The 15,908-nt window shown below is 44.5% G+C and overlaps 1 protein-coding gene across 1 annotated transcript in view; it reads right to left on the bottom strand.

Moving 5' to 3' along the window:
- Washc5 (WASH complex subunit 5) overlaps nt 1-15,908 on the bottom strand; it is a 48,824-nt gene that overhangs the window by 12,984 nt on the left and 19,932 nt on the right. The window contains exons 10-21 of the mRNA XM_051159624.1: nt 15,477-15,604; nt 12,378-12,507; nt 10,465-10,577; nt 8,904-9,070; nt 8,751-8,826; nt 7,364-7,474; nt 6,154-6,294; nt 5,348-5,428; nt 4,745-4,846; nt 3,880-4,059; nt 2,355-2,479; nt 42-204 (exon numbers count right to left, since the gene is read on the bottom strand). Coding sequence (XP_051015581.1) covers nt 42-204; nt 2,355-2,479; nt 3,880-4,059; nt 4,745-4,846; nt 5,348-5,428; nt 6,154-6,294; nt 7,364-7,474; nt 8,751-8,826; nt 8,904-9,070; nt 10,465-10,577; nt 12,378-12,507; nt 15,477-15,604 — 1,517 coding nt within the window. The remainder of the gene's footprint in view (nt 1-41; nt 205-2,354; nt 2,480-3,879; nt 4,060-4,744; nt 4,847-5,347; nt 5,429-6,153; nt 6,295-7,363; nt 7,475-8,750; nt 8,827-8,903; nt 9,071-10,464; nt 10,578-12,377; nt 12,508-15,476; nt 15,605-15,908) is intronic.

Raw genomic sequence — 15,908 nt, 5'->3', positions numbered from 1 at the left:
CAGCGGTGAGAGAAGTGACTGCCGTGGGGGTCCAGGCTCACCTGTAACTCTTTCACAATCATGAAGCACAGAAGCCTGTCCAATCCATTCAGACCAAAAGTTCCCAAGGTGGTCTGGATTTCTGAGAAGAGGCAACTGCTGGTCACTTCTTGATGAGTTTTCATGTCATACCACGTGTTCAGCTGGTCTATATAACATGTCATTCTAAATCAAAAGGGAAATCAAAGGGCCCAGCAGCTTAGAAGAGTGGGGTGGGAGCTGGGGTGTCAACACCCAGGGCACAGGCTACAGGACTTCTTTGTTTATACAGTCTTACTAAGTAGGATGCTGTAACCTGGACTTGCACCAGGCCCGCCTCAACCTCCTGATTGCTGGTATTGCAGGTGTGAGCAGGCACTACTGGTAATGACTCATGTTTCCTCCCTTCTGTCCAGGCACTCAATCTTGTCTGTCTGAGGAAAGCCAGATGCCCCGGAAATTAAACCTCAGGTTGGCCTCCTTTCCCCACTGCTTTCATGTTGCTTTCCCAGTTTTATTTATTTCCACTGGGCTGAGCTACTACTGGGAACAAAACAGAAGACAAAGTTAAGTTCAGCTGCCAGGTTGGAGGACTCTAGGGCCTAGGTGCCTTTCTATAGGATGTTTGCTGAAATTTCCAGAGACTGAGGACAAATGAGAGCCTAGTATCAATTTTTTTTTTGGTAAAGAAGAAATTTAGAATCTTTGAACTGTGACATCTGAGACTGAAGATGAAGCCCTGAGCTTTCTTCCCAGCTCAATAAATGGTAGATGGCCATCTTCTTGGCACCTCTTAATGATTCTTCTCAATCTCGGGAATACAGCATGATGACAACAGTGGCAAAGAAACACTTCTTCCCCTGAGCACTCAGTATTATTCTGTGCCACCCTCATAATAGCTCTGTGAAACAAAAGCCATTTAACCCTCTCATGTTAGCAGGGAGATGATGGATGGCCAGGTAGGCCTGGTCCCAAGATTATGTAATTTCAAAGCTTTGGTTCTCAAGCCATTGAGGAAGGTCCTGATTGACTGGTAGATCCTGCAGAAGGCACAGATGGTCACATTCCACTCCTAGATAATCTGATTTAGCAGGTACAGGGTGAACCAGCCTCTGCAGTCCCGAAAAGCTCTCCACATGTAGGGTTCATGTCATAAACACCACCATACACCACACACCATACACATGGGGCTTGAGAAGGAGTTGAAAGGCAAGAGTGAGGAAGTTAGAAGTAAGTGTGGAAAAAACCCCAACAATTCAGGAAGAAGGTTTGCAAAAGTGCACACATCCTTTATGCTAGTCTTCAGGGTGTCCTTCTGTTCCCCAGTGCTGGCACTCAGGATGTGACATTTGAGAGGAACCTAGTCTGAGGATGAATTCCCAGTCACATCTAACCTTTGTTGAAAGTGTGAGCAGGCTGATGGGCAGGGCAGTTTTCTAGACAGCTCAGTAACTCAAGCCACAGACACAAAGGACTATTTATTTACTCTCTTGCCGGTGACAAAAGAAAACTATTTCTGCTAGAAATCTCGAAAAGTTTATCTATAGTTGACTGACTTTCATAAATCTTGAGAGACAAAAAAAAAAAAAAAAAAAAAAAAAAGCCTGGACTGGAAGGAAGGCAGTATGGAGTGTTGAAGAAAGGCATACACATTCACCAAGATCTTGGTAGGTGGAGACAGAAAGGACATTTCTTTCTTTGGGAAAGGCTACCTATTCTGATCCTCTGTGAGTAGTATGTGCCCAGGGGTAAACTGAGCCAGAAAACAGGTGGTCTTAGTACATGGCTTCATCTGAGGCTCAAAGGAAGAGGAAATGGGTTCAGCTGGATTTACTGAGAGGCACCATGGTACCCACCAGATATTCTCAGCAATAGTTTTAATTATGTGAAATTTTCACCCAGTCCCTGCTGAAGGCAGAACTCATGTGACAAGGATGTGGCGTCACCGCTCACAAAGCTGTGTGGTGTGGCCTTGACTAGCACAGAGCTTTGGGGGTTGGGACTTGGCATGATCTAGGGACACCACCTGCCAACTGTGTCATGCTTTTGTGTCTGAATTTCTTCACCTTTGATGTAGTAACAGCACCAATGCCTGCCTCCTGAGATGATTATAAGGAGAAAGTATGTAGATCTGGGGAACATGCTGGGTGAATACTCAGTAGATAATGTCAATTATTAAGTGCTTGGGTGCTGGATAAGAAATAAGCATGTCATCTTTAATGGCCAGGATGTGTTGACAAGTACAAGATGACAGCTAGGGACAAGGGAGCATACCTCAGTGACACAGGCATGGATGTCTAGAGGTCTGAAGCTCAGACACACTCAGACATACTTACTTGGGGTCTGTGATCCTCAAGATTTCTCTGCAGAGCCGACCAATAAACGTTACAGACTCATCCACAGGCACGAACTTCGGGATTGGAATATGAGTGGACTGGTACATGCTCTGCCAGTCTTGAATCTAGAAAACACAGCCATAGTCTAACTGGATATCTTTTCTTTATATAATCTTTTAAAAAAGATTTTATTTATTTATTTTATATATATGAGTACTCTATTTGCATGTACACCTGCAGGCCAGAAGAGGGCATCAGATCACATTATAGATGGTTGTGAGCTACCACATGGTTGCCAGGAACTGAACTCAGGACCTCTGGAAGAGCAGACAGTGCTCTAAACTGCTGAGCCATCTCCCCAGGCCCCTCTTTACATAATTTTACAGGGCCTGTGTGAAGAGTGACAATTATGCGTGCCTTGGTTTTGAATGGGAAGAATTTTAAATCACCACCAAACCCCTCACCCAATCTACCTAGAACATAAAAACGAAAAGAAACAACTGTTGAAAGGGGACATGAGGGCTGGGGGGTAGCTCAGTGGGTAGAGCGCCTGCCTGCCTACCATGAATAACACTTGGGCTTCCATCCTCAGCACCTCATCAAGCAGGTACAGTGATGCAGGCCTGCGTCCCAGCACTAAGGAGGTGGAGGCAGGAGGATGGGAAGTTCAAGGTCATCCTCAGCTAAACAGTGGGTTGGAGGCTAGCCTAGGCTGTAGAAAAGTGAGAAATATGGAGAGATAGAGAAATATGGGTTTTTTTTGTGTGTGTGTGTGTCTTGTGAGTTGACATGGCCAGTGTAATCTAAAATATCATAAACTTAAATAATCTTTTGAAAGTGTTACCTTCATGTGTCAGTTCCTTGCGTAAAAGCAATGGCACTTTAGTTTGGTGTTATTTTGTGGTTCATGGAAAAGAAACAACTCTTGTATGCATTTTTTAAAAAGAAGACACACACACACACACACACACACACGCACACGCACACACACGCAGATAAACATGATACGATACTGGACTAGGGAAGCACACATCAAAAACGGCACCTTCACACCCCACAAGGTTAGCTAAAGTTGGGGATCGGACAGCAGCAAGTGCTGGCTGGGACATGAGGAAGGCGGAAGCCCGTGCACTGCTGGAGGATGGAGAGTGGCAGTGGTGCTGTGGAAGGTCTCTGGTGGTTCTTGAACAAGCAAACAGCACTACAAAGTCAAGAGAGATCCCGAGTCTCCCACTCCCAGACCCCTGGGTTCCAATAAGCAGAGCAGCAGCTGCTACAGACACTTAGTGACATCTGCTCGGTCCTTGACACAGAAAGCTCCCTGAGGCCAGGTCCCATGTCAACGCTATCTTGAAATCTCCTGACGGTCCTCCATGGGACTTAATGGCTTTCAGAAAAATTATTTAGACAAAACAACAACAGCAACAAAAAGCTTTCTTGTGGTATTGCTATGATTTGCTGGAGTGTGTATTTTAAATATTAAGAGATAATAGATATAGCCAAGAATTAAAAACTTGTTAAATACCTTTGTTCTTAAGAAGTTATTACATTCTTGCTCCACATTATAATTTATAATACGAGAGACTTCTTCCTGCCAAATCTTCAGACCATAAATGTTGACATAGTCCTGGATGTACTCAAAAGAACGATGGAATCCGTCCATGGTGGCTCCCAGCTCTTTCAGCTTGGGCATCAACTCACTTGGCTATAGAGAAGAGGACAGGACAACATCAATGGGAGCAAGCTGTCAAACTAATACCTACAGTAGACGCTCAGGGACCTTAGTCATGGCTTCACACACAGCCAAAGCTTTAGAAATACTTCCTTCTGCACCGAGGCTGACTGGCAGGGTTGTTAGACACTCAGCCAAGAGCAGACGTCACTCAATTGGGAAGGAAGCCTCATGTACAGGACAGAACAATGAATATTGGTAACTTCACTGTATCAACTGAGGTACACATTTAATACTGTACACTTAACACTTCAGTTCAATTTACTGAAGTGAAACATTCCTTATGTAAAAATTTCAGGCCTATTCATTTTTCTCCTTAGAAAACTACTATACTTTTAAGTAGAAAATGCAAACTTTAAAAAAACCTCACAGGTTTTATAGTTTCTATCTGTGTTATGGTGAACAAGTTCTTTGGACAATAAGTAACTCTGAATTGTAAGTGTCAGTTCAGTTTTTTAAACATAGGATGTGCAGGGGACGAGTGTGTTGGTTTTAAAAGGGATTTTCTTTTGAGTGGACTATAGGAAGGGTCAAAAACGTATCGGTTGTTGGCACCTCCCCGCACATACTGGATGTTCAGAAGAGAAGGACCTATCTTGTTAGGAGGGCGTTCAGTGCACACTGTGGCTGAGTGACAGATCCACTCTGGCACTTGTACCTTGGCCCGAGGGTTGAAGATCAGTCCTCGGTGGAGGGCGAACGCAACCCGCTTAACCAGCTCCTTCCTTATTCCATCCTCCAGCAGCTGCTTGGGATCCACCTAAGTGCAAGCCAAAGGCACTCAATGCAGTCAGAAAAAGGCAGGTCAGGAAGAACGGGAGGCAGCTAGCAGGGCCTGCAGTGCAGCATGTTCCCACCTCATCACTAAATGATTTCGATGTCTAAATCTCTATCCCTCTTCCACTGTTCCAGGGGCGCACTGAGTTTTAGTCCTGTTGCCTCCCCAGGACTCTGTACATCTTAGCAAGTTTCACGATATTTTACAACATGTTACCAAGATGGCAGATATGGACAGTTTCTAACTGTTTCACATTTTAATTATTTCATTACATGTAACGTGTGTTCTCTTATAGCCAGTAGGAGATGGTGAGGTGAAATTCCAAGTTCATGTCATATGGTTGTCTTTAATTATGAGCAACCAGGATTATAATGCTCCTTCAAAACCAAAATTCCTGAGCAGTACCAGATGGCCACATATGTAATTACCAGAAAAACAAAACAAATAGCCACAGCCTAACCAGAGCAGCAGCACAACTGTTACCTTGATGATGCCCACCAGGGTCGTTTTCATCATCAAGATGCCCTCGGTAAAGATGGAGATGGCGTGAGTGAGTTTGGCAACCTTTAACAGAGAGAGAGAGGAGAGGAAATAAATCACAGGAGAGTCCTCACTTCAGTGCAAGGCTAAAGGACTGGCGTACAGTCGTGCAGCGGGCGAAGGCAACAGGAAATGGCTGTGGCTGTGTAAAGGACAGTGGTGTGCATGCACCGGGGATGGAAGTGAGGCTCTTGGGGCAAAGGAAAGACTGCTGCTAGCTAGGCTGGAGGACAGTCGCTGTCAGCAGTTCTCCATCCTTTAACACAGCACTTCCCTTCTCTGGGTTCTGTTTCTCACGTCTAAACTGCAGGACTGGCCTCAAGATAAGCTGCTGTACTGAGCTGCCTGGTTGTACTAAATGCACTTTTCACTTACATTTTCAACTTATAAAGGATGTTCTGGAATGTGACCGTAAGTTGACTATTGTATGTACAAGGGAGGAGCATGGATGTGAAATGTCCAGGTCGTGTAACACAGAAGAACAAGGGCAATGCCAGAGTGCTCAAGAGAAAAGAGCTCCATCTCTCCAGAGGACTCATGGGTGAGGAAGGCTCTGAAGGGCACTAGGGCATTGTCAAGAGTGATGGTGCGAATGCACTAACCTGCAAACCACGTTATTGCTGAGAGTGAGAGAACACAATCACAGGTGACCTGCTGGGCCCTGGGATGTGCCACGAGCCACTGGCCTGTGATGTTTTATGGGTTGGGGCTTCAAATATCAAAAGACAGAAGGCACAGGAATATGTCACCTCGTATCGTGGGCCGAGCTGAGCATAGTCCCTCAGCTTGTCCTTGTCCAGGCGGGTGGGCACTTCGATGATGTCATGGGTCTGAAGCTTTATGATTTTTAGAAGAGATGTGAACATGCTTTCTGGAATGATCTGCAAAACCTTTGATGAAAAGACAGGGAAGAAAGTCAGTTGAGTACCTATACTAATTTGTCTTTTAGCTGATGAACAGTGAATATGCCAGCAAGAAGGGTACCAGTGTGTAGGATGGCAGTTTGGTCATAATGAGAGATGCTGAGAAACTTAAAAGAACTGTCTTTAAACTGTTAGAAGGGTGCTATGTGGTGCATGCCTTGAATTTCAGCACCAGGGAGGCAGAGGCAGAAAAATCTCTTGTGAGTTCAAGGCCATCCTGGTCTACATGGCAAGTTCCAGGCCAGCCACAGCATACAGTAAGCTGTCTCAAAACAAACAACTTCTAGAAAGCAGATGCTCACGCCCCTCCCCCCCACCATTAACTGTTCAGAGAGTATGTTAATCCCAAAAATGCTCAGGATGATTTATCAGGCTCCTATTACAGATTTAAGAGACCAATGCTGAAGATGTCAGTTAACATCTCAGGAAGTTCTCAGCCAGTGGGCTGCAGAGATGTCTCAGGGATTAAGAGCACTGGCTGTTCTTCTAGAAGACCCAAGTTCAATTCCCAGCACCCATGTGGCAGCTCACAACTGTCTGTAATTCCTATTCCATGGGACCCAACACCCTCATACGGATATAGATGCAAGCAAACACCAATGCACATGAAAAAGTTTAAAACAGTCCTCAGCCAGTGTATGATACAGACTGATTCTGAACTCAGACATGGCTGGGTTCTTGATCCATCACAAATGTTTGGAACAAGGACCAAAATTCTCCAGAAGACCTACACTAGATTCTGGTAAAGCTGCGTGAGCTGTGATCTGCACCTGAGTAGCCAGCTCTGACTGTGAAGAGGCTACATCACCTCTGTTCCTCAGCTTCTACAACTCTGAGGCCAAAAGTGGGTGAAAACCAGCATGATTGCCTTAGAAAGCAAAATCACACTTGCATGTCTGCAGGTGCAGTAAGAATAATATGTTTATTTTGTGGTATTGGAAACTTCTGGAAAGAAACCTGGAGGACAGGATGCTCCATCAGGGCACCGCTTAAGGCAGCAGCTAGCCAGTGAAACTCAGCTGGAGACACTTCTTACCTTTCTCACGTACGAGACCAATTCTCCTGAATAATACTGGGACACACTGAGGAGGTCAGGGCTATTTGCTTGATTAATACGTAGCAGGGGAAGATCAAGGGCAGAGGCAAGCTGGAAGGAAACAACATACATTTGTTTCTTGCTTCATAAATGCCCTAGAAATCTATTTTCCGAAAGTGGAATTTACAACACGACGTTTGCACTTCACTCAATAGAAGGAAACATCTACAAAGTGTCAGCATGCCGCACGTGGGTTCTGACAACACATTAAAATACCAGGGATTTGAGTTGGCCCACCCCCAAATCAACATCATCTGTGGACTGTTGAGGTGTGTGAAATGGCTGGTCTTGCTGATCCAAAGCAGCAGGATCTCCATGACACAGGGTGACAACAGGATAACCATGACACAGGGCAACAACAGGATAACCATGACACAGAAGAACAACAGGATCTCCATGACACAGGGCAACAACAGGATAACCATGACACAGGGCAACAACAGGATAACCATGACACAGAGCAACAACAGGATAACCATGACACAGAGCAACAACAGGATAACCATGACACAGAGGAACAACAGGATAACCGGGATCCCAGTGAGGATCTGATATTGATGGTGTCACAGAAGCCAGAGCCCTCAAACAGACCGATGACTCATTGCAAAGTGCATCTGCAGGCAAAGATGTGCGGACACACTGTGACATACTAGAGCTTCCACAACAAGATGTTTTCTATGCTTAATTTTTTTTTTTTTTTTTTTTTTTTTTTTTTTTTGTTGGTGTTTTTATTTTGGGGTGGAGGTTACAAGGGTGGAAGGCTGATACGAAGAGACCGGGAGATGAGTAAAACCAGGGTGGATGATGTGAAACTCACAAAGAATCAATGAAAAGTTAAAAGTAAATAAATAAAACAAAACAAAACAACCCCTGCAGCCATCTGCTTTTGTAGCAGTGTTTCTCCCACTGACCACCGGAAGCAGCTGGGAACTTGTGAGACATGTCCGTTATCAGGCCCTCTGCTGACTGAGTTAGCCAGAGAGAGGTGGAGGAGTCGCCGTGCTAAGCAACTCTGAACCACGCTGCTGCTATTCCACGGAAGCTCTTTGTGTTCATGATACCTTTTCACTCAAGAAACTATTATAAGATCCCAGCACATAGGTCCATATCAGATAGAGATCAAACATTTGCTGATAACAAGCCATAGACTTACTTTTTATTTTTACATAAAGAACTAAGCCTTGGCTGATTATTTGATGCTGCTGGATCTAGAACATTTTCTAAGACACTGATGAAATGTTTCATAAATGTTTAGTGACAGATGATGGTAGAGAAAAGGCTGACTCTTTCCTCTGCCAGAGGATGGACATGGCCACTCTCTGCTTACCTTTAGAAATGTAGCTCTGAGCTTGGTAACCATGGATGGGTTTACTCTTATGCTTTCTTGCATGATGGATGTGAAACTGTAAAGAGGAACACATGGTAAGCAGATGGACCTCCTGGCCTTCATCAAAGGTAAACATCAGTGTTTCCACATTACCTGTCAATTAACTGCCAGGCAAAAGAAAGGTCCCCAACAATCTGCATTGTGATCAGGACTTCCTCCTTAATGTTGATGGTTCTGATCATTTGATGGAGAAACTTCCGGGTGTCAGCCAGAAACTGGCAAACTTGCAGATTTGATTCCAACTGGTGAAACTCCTGAACCTGCATTATAGAAATCCAAAAAACTTCTTCTGTGCATTTTTTCCACTTCAAATAAACTACTCACTCACTAACAATTTTTTGACAAAGTTTTCATTTCAAATTAAGCTTCAGCAATCTACAAGATAAGTTCTAAGAAAGAACACAGTATCTGGGACTGGGAACTGCCTCCTGCTCTTCTCCCATGCATAGAGAACGTAACAAGGCAGCATGCTCATCATCCACTTTAGAAGAAACACCACACCTTGGAAAACAATCATCCTGAGTATGCCCACACTACTAAAACTGTACTGGGTCACAGTACAACCCAAGTGCTGGTACAGTACACTGCTACATTCTCGCAGTTTCCTTAATGTCCTCAAATTTTCATGTGCTACTCAAGAGGTCTGGGCTATATGCCAAAATAAATATGGCAAAACAAAACATAACAAAAATGGAGGTTTATGAAGCTGTTTGTAGCTATAGTACAGACTAGGAAATCCCCAATACACGTTTATGTAAGATGCTCTGAGCTAACTGGAAGTATGAGATAAAGCTGCTATTTATAGTGACTATCAGAATAACCTTGTGCATGAAAAATGTTAATTATAACAAAAGGAGAGAGTATAGCTGATGCTTTGAATAATTAGTCTGAGGTAGTGTGCTGATACCCTTATGTCGTTTTAAGCCAACATCCACAGATAACTAAAACTTTAAGAATGGTGATGTAGAGTCACTTCTTTGAGTGTAGTCATTTTTGAGGATATATAAAATTTAAACATTTCAAAAAGAAAGTAAGACTCTTCACAAGAATAATATCACTATGTAACTACTTTTATTTCTTGTATATTTACTTCTACTATTCCCCTCCAAACACACACACACATTTTACATATCTAAAAGATGGCATAGACCTACATTTTTGTTTTTACACCTTACCATAATCTCCCCAATATTTCTATATTATTTTCATAATTTTGTTTCTAAAATATGTATTTATTCAAGTTCAGATTCACAATTCTTGCTACAGCTCTCCTAATGCTGACCACTCAGTCATTATCCTAATTTTAAAATAATGAATATAACACTACAGGGATTGTTTCTGATGAACTATACTCTCAGATATATTTTTATTAGGTGGGTTATAAGGTGTAACTTCTCACCTAAGGCATAGTTTCAAGGTTTTAAAAATTATTTTTAAGTGTGTGTGTGTTGTCTTATCTGAGTGTGCGCATGTGCACGAGTGCAGGTGTTCAGGGGCCAGAGGCATCGGAGCTCCAGGTGGCTGTGAGCCGCCTGCTGTGGGGCTGGAATGGGACTTGCACCTCTGAAGGAGCAGCTCAGCGCAGCAGCATACCCTCCTCACTGCTGAGCTGACTCTCCAGCCCAAGCCCTGTGGTTTAAACTGCCGTTCTTACCTCCTCCAGAGCTTGTATCAGTTGCACAGTTTTTCTGCCTGCAGCAGTAGAATCATCATAATTTAGAGACAGTATTTGTTTTGAGATTTCTCTGAACCAAGCTTGAAGATTTTCTATTAATATAAGAACAAGGAAAGCATATTGAGACTTCAGAATTCCTGTAGCTTTGGATGTAATCCATCTGTTACGAACGCAGTTCTCATAGCACTTCTACCACGTGATAAACATGGCGCCCAACAATTCTCCGACCATCAACAACAATGTGGAGGACAGGTGCCCTAGCAACACAGGTTGGATTTTGTGCATGAACAGCTCCGCCTGTGACACTGACTACTGAAGGGTTAAAGGCCCACACTCAGGCTGCTAACGGGAAGTACTAAGGTGTTCGTGGACTTGGAGAGGGTTGGAGGGCGCTGGCATTGGACAGGACATGGACCTACTGAGGAGTTTTCTGGAGAAGTGAAGGTGGATAGAGACTTGGGTTGTCAGAAATGAAGAAAGTTATCTCTAAGGTGAAGGTCAAATATAAGCAGAAGCTTCTGGGCAAGGAGGAGGCTAACATGGCAGAACTGTGAGGTGGGAGCAGAGGGTTGTGGGAATTCTGAATAGGTTAGGGGTGCCATAGTACTTATGACTTTAGTGGTCAGACTGTCTTTTGGGAAAGATTTCTAAAAAAAGATGTATTTCTTTTTATTTTATGTGTATGTGTGTTTTTCTATATGTATGTATATGTGTCACATGTGTATAGTGCCTGCAGATGACAGAAGAGGGTGTCAGGTCTCATGGTGCTGGATTTACAGACACTTGTGAGCTGCCATGTAGGTGCTGGGAACCAAGGTAAGATTTCCTAAAAGACCCAGGATCAAAATCATTAAAGTAAAACTTAGGATGTTTCCTTTAAAAAACTGCTTGTGGGAGCTGGGCACAATGGTGTACGCCTTTAATCCTAGAACTTGGGAGGCAGAGGCCAGTGGATCACTGTGACTTTGAAGCCAGCCTGGTCTACAAAGCGAGTCCAGGACAGCCAAGGCTACACAGAGAAACCCTGTCTTGAAAAACCAAAAACCAAAACCAAACCAAACAAACAAACAAACGAAAACAAAACCACCGCCACTACCAACAAAACAAAACAAACAAAATCGGCCTGCGGCCCCACTTGATGGCCTGTGCTCTGGGCACAAGATCAGCAGATAAGAATCTTGGGGTCTAGGCCATAGCTATCAGTAACCCAGCTATCAAGCACTTCTAGAAGACCGCAGAGCTCCTTGACCTTCATTTCCTTCCACCAGTTGCAAATCAATACACTGAATTTTATCTACTACCAGGGTGGGGTGGATTATGGCTCTCAGCCCTAGCCACGAACCAGAGCTATCGGAAATCCTAGTTCATATTTCAAAGAATGGTTGGAACATGAAGTCTAGCTGGAAGCGGCACAGACTAAACACAGATTGCTAAGAGCGCGGCCGTGCGGGACACAGTTCCATCTGATGAGAGCAGGGTTTGTTGACAAGGTCAGAGTGAAGGCTAATCCCATACCCTGCTTGACTGGGTTTAGAAGCAGCTGTGAGACACACCTGTGGGCATGTCTGTGCGGGCTTCCCAGAGAGGCTTAAAGGAGGAGGCCCACCATGAGAGTGGGCAGCACCAGCCCATCGGCTGAGGTGGACTTAAAAAGAAGACAGTGAGCCAAGCAGCAGCACTTACCCTGCCCTTCCTGGCTGCAGAAGCCTCAAGCCCTGCTTCCACACCACCTCTGCCAAGACCAGCTGCACCCTCAAACTGTGAGGCAAAATAAGCCCTCTCTTCCCTACATTCGTTTTGCCAGGGATTCTCTGACAGCAACGAGGAAAGCACCAGCCAGTTCCCAAGGCTTCAGCAATCTAAGCACACCCGTAACTCCCCGCAGCAATTACCGTTCTTCTCCACTCGGGTTAGTGGTTTCACCCCAGAAAAGACATCAGCGAGCTCGGTCATGCGCTCGGAGCCCTCCTTCTTGTAATACTCCCATTTGGATTGTTTCTCTGAAAGCATTTGCTTGAACATCTATTGACAAGATGGAAGTATTTATTTACTCAAGAGAAAGTTCAGGTCAGACAGTTTACACAGAGCTCCTCAATGAATCCAACTTACTTTAAAAGAACATGTAGCAGAGGGCCAGAGATGTGGCTCAGTGGATAAGACGCTTGGAGGGCAGGTAAGGACCAGAGTTTGGATCCCCAGAACTCATAAAAATCAGGCAGGTGTGGAGGCAGAGAAAGCCAGGCAGCTAGACTAGCTGGAATTGCTGAGTTCTGGGGTTTTGTGAGAGACCATGCTCTACACATGGACTGAAAGTGACCTAAGAGGCAGCCAATGTCAACTCTGGCCTCCATATGCATACACCCTGTGACACACACACACACACACACACACACACACACACACACACGCACACACACACACACCCCTACCTATACATGAAAACACACATACACACAACATACCCCCACAGAAACTTAGTCTGTATACATGGATGCACCAGAAATTACCACTGATGCTGATGCCATCTCTTTGCATCATTACATTATAAATATGAAGAGGAAAGCCAGACAGGTGTTCACAGGCTGCGTGCACATAAGGAAGGCTTCAAAAGGTTCATGTTCCCAGGCGCTGAAGGTTCAGTTCAGAAGGTCTTGGGTAGGCCTGGGAATCAGCACTTGATATGAAATTACATTTGTGAACACTGCTCTGTGGCCTTTTCTAGGGAACAACTCTCATGATTCCAATTTCGTCACAGAAGGATCTTGTTAGAGAATGAAGTAGTGAACTAGATGACCTCCTTAGGCCCCTTCTTGTCGCAGTAGATGGCAACTCTGTTTGTTAATTCTCTCCATGACCCGTAAGCCTACGCAGATAAGAGTTGGCTAGTGGACAACTTACAACTCAAGGTTGTTTTTTTCCTCCCTTGGAAACAAAGTCACAATATATATTATATATACAATATATGTATACATTACACATATATATGTACACATACACAATACATATAATACACATCACACACACACTGATATCTAATCAAAGGCCATGTTATATCACACAAGGCACAGAATTTTCACACTGTGCTTTTATGAGATAAATATGCATGGGTCCTAATTTTTCTCTTAAGAGAATCTGCATTGGTCAGCTGCAGGTGAGGCTGTGGCGTCGGTAGAGGAGGTCATCCAGAAAGGATACTTAAGCTGAATCTGCCCTGAGTGCCCGAGATAAATCAGTGTCATTTAACAGTGGCAAAGCAACATCACCAAACAACCCTGATTACAGGCTGAGTGGCTTCAGGCCCCCCCCCTAAGCTATTCACTGAACTCAGTGGTGTTCCTGTCTGGTGAGACAGAACTGCAGACAGAGCATGGCTGTTGCATTCATTTGTTTAAAACACACTTCACTTATTGTGTGTGCATACATCATATGTGCGGGAGCACGGGCACACGTACACGGGGAGGTCAAGCTTTCTGGAGTTGCTTCTCTCTCTCTTCTGTTTCCTCCTGACAGAAGCAAGCTGCTTGCACTGCTTTCAGAGTCCAGTGAAAATGACTCGATTAGAGATGTAAACTTGCTTAGTCAGACCCAGGCCTGGCCTGGCTGGGATTGACAGCACACGTCACCACATGCAGCCAAGATAGTATGTTCGTAAGGGAGCACTGTTGTACACAGGAGTGATATAACTGAAAGGCGCTGTAGAGAGCGCGGCTGTCATGTCGCCCATCTCTGCGATGTTCTCCAGCACACTCCCTTGCTTTGTGTGTCACGGTGGCAGAGCCTTCTCTAAGGGCATTCAGAAGCTCTGGCTTCTGTTCCCAGGAATGCTTATGTGTGCTGTGCATGTCTGTGCCTAAGCACATTTGTACATGCATGTGAGTCAGCATGCACACGGAGGTGCAAGTTAAATGCTGGAATCCTCCTTGGCCACTCTTTCATCTCATCCACCGACGCAGGAGCAGTCAGTCAAATTGAGAGCCTGCTGGTCTTACTGGCCGGCTTGCACTGGGATTTGCATCTCACGTTAGGAAGTTGCTACTACTGGTGGGCTGCCATTCCCACTTGGCATCTAAGTGGGTTCCAGGGATCTGAATTCTAGTCCTCAATTTACTCAGTGTACTGGACAGTTTTATATCAACTTGGCATAAGCTAAAGTAATCTGAGAGGATGGAACCTCAATTAAGAAAATTCGTCCATAAGATCAGGCTGCAGGCAGGCCTGTAGGACATTTTCTAAATTAGTGATTGATGGGGGAGGGCCCAGTCCATTGTGAGTGATACATCCCTAGGCTGGTGGTCCTGGGTTCTGTAAGAAAGCTGGCTGAGCAAGTCAGTGAGCAGCACTCCTCCATGGCCTCTGCAGCAGCGCCTGCCTCTAGGGTCCTGCCCTGTTTACGTGCCTGTCCTGACCTCCTTCCATGATGAACAGTGACACGGAGGTGTAAGCTAAATAGACCCTTTCCTCCCCAAGCTGCTTTGGCCATGGTGTTTAATCTCAGCAATGGTAACTAAGACACTCAGCAAGCTGTTAACCTCTGTGTTATCTCCGGAGACCCAAACCCTAGTTTTTGCATAGATTTTCATGAGTGTGATTCTCATAAATTTCTGTGTTTCTCATTAGACTAATCTCCACAATCTGATATACTTCCCCTGTAACAAAATGTTATTAAATGCTTAATTCTGTCACTTTCTATAAAAAAACAGTGCTAGGCAGACTGAAGCTGTAGTTTGACTCAGAGACACAACTAAATCATAATGTTTTCTGATTTTTTTTTTTTTTTTTTTTAAAGACAGGGTTTCTCTGTGTAGCCTTCGCTGTCCCGGACTTACTTTGTACACCAGGCTGGCCTCAAACTCACAGAGATCTATCTGCCTCTGCCTCCTGAGTGCTGGTTAAACATGTGTGCCACCACACTTGGCTCTGAAAAATATTTTTAAACACACACAAAAAAAAAAAATCCCTAAGGACTAAGGCTATTCATTTAATATTTTTACCTCTTTGAGTATAAACTCAAATTGTGCAGTATCCAACAGCAACTGGAAGAGGATCTTGGGATTGTACTTAGAGTCTGTCAGAATCTGGTCCTTGATTTGACGAAGGCGTTTGTTGTTTGGGTCACAGGCTAGAAAGGGGAAGAAGAATTTCTCACTGATAAAATGTATAGAAAACACCTATGAAATAGATGGATTCTTAAGTACCTCCCTTCCCTTTCAGTATTTAAAGAGTGTTAAGCAAAACATCTACCCGCAGTAGGCTGGGAACATCACATATCCATGTTGTGGAGCACAGCTGCCTGGCTGTGACAGCTGGACTTGTAACTAACCCTGACACGGCCACACCAGTCCCCGGCTCACTGCTGAATACAGGACAACGCTGGGAACGCGCTTGGTAAGCATTCCAGGGTCGGCTCTTCTTAACTGCCCACA

Source organism: Acomys russatus, chromosome 17 (genome assembly GCF_903995435.1).
Source record: "Acomys russatus chromosome 17, mAcoRus1.1, whole genome shotgun sequence".
NCBI lineage: Eukaryota > Metazoa > Chordata > Mammalia > Rodentia > Muridae > Acomys > Acomys russatus.
The sequence above is the reverse complement of the archived record's forward strand: the minus strand, read 5'-3'. Positions and strand labels throughout refer to the sequence as shown.